At 45.2% G+C, this 6306-nt stretch overlaps 1 protein-coding gene across 1 annotated transcript in view; it reads left to right on the top strand.

Annotated features, from left to right (window-relative positions):
* Positions 1–2294: 2294 nt before the first annotated feature.
* The window catches only part of T265_09458 (hypothetical protein), a gene marked incomplete at both ends in the record, with an annotated part of 6152 nt that continues 2140 nt past the window's right edge, over positions 2295–6306 (top strand). The window contains 2 exons of the mRNA XM_009175533.1: positions 2295–2358; positions 5023–5240. Coding sequence (XP_009173797.1) covers positions 2295–2358; positions 5023–5240 — 282 coding nt within the window. The remainder of the gene's footprint in view (positions 2359–5022; positions 5241–6306) is intronic.

Consider the following 6306-nt stretch of genomic DNA (forward strand, 5'->3'; position numbering starts at 1 on the left):
CGTGTTCGAGACTCTCCGGAGATTGGTGAGATGCTCACTGCTGATGATTCCCAACAAGGATGAAACAGCTGTACAGTGCTTCTCAGCTTTTCAGCGTGGATATGCTCCACTCAGTGAACGAAACCTCCAAAATATTCCTAACTCTCTTCACACTTCCTACATTCGAGTGTTTTCAGAAGATCATGAACTGGGAAGACCAGAATCTACCACATCACTTTCTCTCAGACAGACTTGGGGGTGCGGTTGGAGTCTATCTTTAATTTCTTGTGTTCTCACGCTGGGCGATCAACGTATTCTACTGGGGACTGACAGAATTAATTGAATGGTGAAAAACGGATATATATATATATATAGCTCTGTCAAGGTTTATAGAATCAAATATCAGGCTACGATTGAAGAGTTATCCTCGTCAAGCACTGGTCATGACGTGGAATTGAAAAAAAGGCTGAATTCGGTCGATTCGAACTAGCGTTTGGTTGACGTGAAGTTGTAAACTATACACTTGTCCTGAGTAGTATCAAGACGACAAAACCCATACAGAGTTACCTCAAAAGACCCTTCATAACGGCTTTTCTTGTAAAAGCTAGTTAAATGCACCATAGATACCAAATCGGGGTATCTTACCTGTCTCCTGGTTCAGTCATTACAAAGTAGGGTAGATAGGTAAGACGCTCATTTTTTGGGGGGATTGTTTGGTGTTACATCAAGAAGAGGCTAATGCTCGGCTTAAATTAACTTTCTTTTGGTGTCCGTATGTGCCGAATAGCAAAATGGTTGCTATTGTTTGAACTTAGAGTGCCTACCGCTTTAGTGTATCGCATCTGGCCGACTGAAATTTCCACAAAGCGCACCCTTTGCTAACGATACTTGGTGCGGCCAAGATTCTGTGAATACAAGTACGTTTATACAGTATTTATGGAAATGTTACTTTAGCCATAAGGTTGCTGAAAGCAGCCCACGGCCGGTTTTGTCTGCCATTATCAGGTAGGCCCAGTCCCCTAAAGTTCCTATTGAAATCCAACTTATACACTCATCTGCATAGAGAATTGGTTTCAACCGGAGATTCGCATGGAACCTAGCTGAGTTTCCCTTTTGTGATTTTCTTAAGCATCGGAGTGTGCTGCATTCGGCCGCCCAATCCGAGATATCGCGATACATGTATGGACGTAATACACTACTCACAGGGTTGCTGAAAACTCTTCAGCAGCCAACAACCGGTTTCGCCTTTTTTCGGACTCATCCGAGAGATGTGGGAGGGGAGGAGTTCCCGGATGGCCGTCGACGTTGGATTGGAGATGAACATCATCACCGAAGAATTCAGTTGGGTTCCAGGTAGGTCTCTTGTGAAAACCAAAATAATATTCAGGTGAGTGTAGCGTAAAATGTGAGCTGGTAGCCATGTACTGCTTGCGGTCCTCAGCAAAATGCAGGCCAATGGAGTAACCAAGCGAGAAGTTCATTTAGAATGGATGGAAGCGACCAAGTTGAGGAATGTCTACTAGAGAGGAATGAAAAACTGAAAGTTCCATGCGAATCAATTCATAATCGCGGCAGCCGTCGCTCATCACCTTATCGTCAGTGCCCACCTGAGAGATTTTCCGTGCTGTAGTCCAAGACAGAAATCGCCAAAGCAAATTTTGCAGTTGATTTAATTTGAACGACTACTGCGTGACACCAGCTTCTCTGTCAAGGGTCGAGTTTACAATGCTGCGGTGCGCTCCATATTACTATATGGATCAGAACCCTGTCCTCGGCGCGCCGAGGACGTCAAAAAACTTTCAGTGTTTGACCATCGATGTCTTCGGAGCATTGCCCGAATCTGGTGGGAACACCGGATCAGCAATTCTGAATTACATCGAATGGTATTCGGGAGAAATAGCTCGAGAAATAGCTCACCATCAATAGATGAACTGCTCACGCTGCATAGGTTTCGCTGGCTTGGTCACGGGTTGCATATGCCAGTCGACCGACTTCCTCGAAGGACTATTTTTGCACAACCACGTGAAGGATGGAAGAGAGCCAGAGGCAGTCAAGCAATGGCTTGGCAGCGAATTGTGAAAGCGATTACCAGCAAACTCAGCTGCGCTGGTCACTGCCATCTTCCTGGATGGAGATACCGAGACGGGCCACATCAATGGCTAGAGACATTGTCAGACATGGCCCAGTCGCACCCTCAATGGCGCTCGTGCATCCCAGCTATTGCCTTCAATTCATACTTCCCTTCCCATTCCCCCCACTTGACAGCCGAGTGACAGTGCTGGATTTATGCACCAATTTATCAGCTCCCGCTTGCAATGCACAGCTGCCTACCCCCCAACGAAACTGCAGCAGCTACAACCACAGTACGACGAGTAAGCGGTTATTACAGCTGACAATGATGATGAACGTCTACTTTTTTGCCCAGACTCGATACATTGCTAGAAAAGCTACGGTAGGGAATAACTCCTCAGCTGCATGCTGATGGCTTTGTTCAGGTGGACCAAACTGAGCAATGTTCATGGATTCTTCTAGGCAATGCCCTTGTTGCATGCACAATGAAGAGAAATTCAAAATAGTCTGTTTGGCGTGATCTCTTCACATCAAGCTCTACGACCCTGGATACCAAACTGACACATTTGATCGAACGTCTTTCCGCTGACCATTTTATTCCACTCTTACTGATCCCAATGTCACAGCATGACACCTACAACAACCAGCGTTATTCCCACTGCAGATGTGGCCCAGGAAATCTCAAATTTTCAAACCACTGACCAAACTTCCGGTTTCCCCCTGTGCTACGCACACAAAAAGTCCATTGGAAGATACTTGTCAGTGCCAATAGTCTGTGCATTTCGGAAAGATTGGTGTGAATTGGGAAGCCACGTCATTCTTTCAAATTTATCTCAAAATATTCCATGAGTGAAACTGCAGGAATTCCTNAATATTCCATGCGTGAAACTGCCAGGCATTCCTGAATGTATGTCACTACCTGTCGCATCAAGTTGAAAAGATCACCGGATGTTTTGATACGTCGCCATGACAACATCTGGGATGGTGTCGTTGATACGGTTGTTGAATTTGTATCCACACCCTTCCGTTTTGTGAACGTCTACGTTGGACTGGTATGAAATGGCATTTGGGTCCATAGCACGCCCTTGAAGCAGCTGTTGTTACTAGTCCTATCCACAAATAGTGACATCCCATCAGAATGATACACAGTGAATTGTGGCATCACAATCTGGAAACACTCAGCCTAGAGAGTGTGTGGCTGATATCGACAGATCTAACAAAGACATCCAGACGTAGCAAGGAATAGCTGAAACTGGTCCTAAAATTTGAAAAGAAATTGTGACGCAAACACCTGAGGAAGCCAAAATAACCGTAGCAACATATTGCGACCTAAAACACGCTATGTTTGTTATACCATAAAAGGCGTTTCCACCAGAAGACACCGGATGTGGTTTCTGCAAGTTCGAACTTGCAATACAATAGAAACAAGGACTTGGGTATCGTCCAACGGAAACCAGGCGGCGTCTTTGCTGCACATTCGAGTGAATATATCATAAATGAGAGATTAAGCCGGAATTCAGTTGAGTCTGTCGCTCAAATAAAGTCAATTTGCAGAGGACTACCCGTTTTTGTCGTTGATTTGAGCCAGGTTGCACAATGACGTGTTGCCGACCCAGGCGGCGTTCCCATACGCTGCTGTTAATCGAAGCTGTGCAGTGCACAATCAGTCGGGCCGATTGCGATTGGCTCTCTGGCCTGAGGTCGCTAGCCTGCACTCTGATTGGGTGACGCCCACGCACGCTTTGGCCCTGTTTGTCTTTCCATTCGCTGAAGTTATCTTGTCCGTGTATGACCGATTTAGATGAGTAAGGGAGTTGTTTTTCCATTCAGCTAGCAAGCAGTCCTTCAGGACGAAAGCCTTTCGAATTCCCGAATAAGTTCTCTCTTGGGGTCACAACGATATTACCTGTGGAAAATGATAAATTGGAAATACTAATGCGTAGCGCGAAACTGAGCATTGCGATTGACTGTCACAAAGTGATTACTGTGCAAACAAATGTGTTTGCAAACGGGTATGTATCGCTAATTTCGTGCAGTTTGGGTTCCAGTAGAACATAAGATTGACGGAAACTCGGGCGGAAACTCGGCCGACCTTGATAAAGACAAAGTGATAAGCTGATGGTGAGGTTTTGCCCAGCTCAGGGGCATTTTCACCAGGGAGGGTCACAGCAAATTTCGTCAATTTATAACATGGTTCGATTGCTTGATGACGTCCGAAAACTGAAATGGAGTGAAAGTCGGGCAGCAATGGGTCAGTTTCCAGAACGATGTTGTTTTACTGGAGTGAAGCGACTCCTTTAGTAGCTACCCATAACTTCCAGGTAACTTTAGAGGAACAACATAGTACTATTTTTGGGACGTAAGTGAACAGGGATCTAGACTATACTCACGAAAATTGCGTCCATCAGGAAAAGGTAAACGCTAGTGCATAACTCTCTAGTGAAACAATGAGAGTTACATTCAAACTGTGTAGGAGAAAGAATACAAAGCGGAAATCGGGAGGCGCTTCCTGAACGAGAAGGATTGGAACAACCCTCAATTTGGTTGGATAAACTTAAAAGTCTTGGCTCGCGGAGATTTATAAAAAGCAAGCAAAGTCCTTGATGGTTTGTCCTTTATAGCCCTTCGATTAGCGAGCACATCAAAATGGACCAGGCTTCTACACCTCCTAGGTGACATGCCTCTAATCAAATATGGACAATTGTTCCACCTATAGAACATGAAGCAGAATTGATCTGGAGCCAACTCACCGGATGAAACACCACGTGGTTCGTCGAAAGATCATACCGCTCTTAGATGGCCAAGTTTAAGATCACCCAGGTATAAACCTATCAAAACATAATCTAAGGAGCCATCCAGCGCATCTGCAGACAGGGGGGGTGCGAGTTGAACCAAGTGGTTAGAGCGCGAATTTACTGACCGGAAGGTCCGTGGTTTAAACCCGACCTCTGCCTCTCGACTTCCCCGGTGTAGGCTTGGGCAACCTGGCAGTATCCCAGCCCTCGTGCCTCCTCCGTGTAGCACGGCAGCTAGGCACCGAAAGTGTGCTACAGCTGAATGATTTTTTCTGCAAACCGGAACGACTAGTTGAAAGTCAAACCGTTGTGGCATCAAGGTCACACATGAGTTCACAAATATGTGTATATCACTACTCAGCCCAATCTTACCGACTACTGCAACATGCCATTGCAGTACCCTGCACCGTACCGAAGATATCACTTTGGTTAGCAAGCAAAAGTATGTAACGAAATTACTCAACTACTTAACCCGAATCGCTAGCATTCCCTCCAACTTAAGACTGGTCAGAAGGTGAATGACACTAACAATAAGCAGTTAGGTATGGTGGTTACCGGAGATACTAGTGTAACGGTGATACTACTGATGGGGAGGAATCCGAGTAGTACGGTTTCTTCTTGTAAATTCGTTTTGCATCTGTTGAAAAGTGACATCTGTAGCAGAATTGGTGAAGTCAGTTTGTAGCATTTGCTTGGACCTGAGCAACAGTTAGTGAATATCCAGGAAAGTTCAGGAAGACGCGTTCAAGAGAAGATGGGTGGTCAGTTTTTGTTAAATAAGATGCAAATGAGTTTTGCTTCCCCGTCCAGTAGTCTGTAATCGGTCAGTTGGCATTTTCTAGTTAATAACTCCGCAGCGAAGGCCTTCCTTTTTCACTAGTACAATTGAATAATACACAAAAAAGAAAGGCACTTATCGAGTTCTTCGTTTGATAAGTTGTATTAGATGAAGCCGAGTTTTGTAGGACGCAGCTGAAGTGAATGCTGGACTTGACGGAGCGTGTTGAAATCTGGCTGTTTCTTGCCGTTTAATCCAGACGACGAGCCCAGACTTCTCCCGGACAGTGAGTCATACTTAGGTTTGAACTGACTCTGGTCAAGGCGCTGTGGGGAGCGACGAGCGTCTGTCTCCTGCTGTCGTTGTTCCACATATATATAAGTTTACGTTGTGAGTGAGGATGCGCTTGCATTGTTTGTCTTAGGATAAGGTAATAACCGAACTATGGAAGCGGTTGAAGATAAACGCTGACGGGATGGTAACCAACGGATTCTAGTTAACATCAAATTGGTACGCAAATGGGTGCATTTCGCTAACTTTCTTAGTTTAGTATAGTTTAGTTTGGTTTGCCTTCCCGTAATGAACATGTTACCACCAGTTTCTTTCGAAAACGGCTCCAATAAGCTTTTTTGAAACGAAACAGGCATCTCTACCTCGATGCCTCACATTCAAAAGATGCTGAAA

This window comes from Opisthorchis viverrini (assembly GCF_000715545.1).
Source record: "Opisthorchis viverrini unplaced genomic scaffold opera_v5_275, whole genome shotgun sequence".
Taxonomy (NCBI): Eukaryota; Metazoa; Platyhelminthes; class Trematoda; order Opisthorchiida; family Opisthorchiidae; genus Opisthorchis; species Opisthorchis viverrini.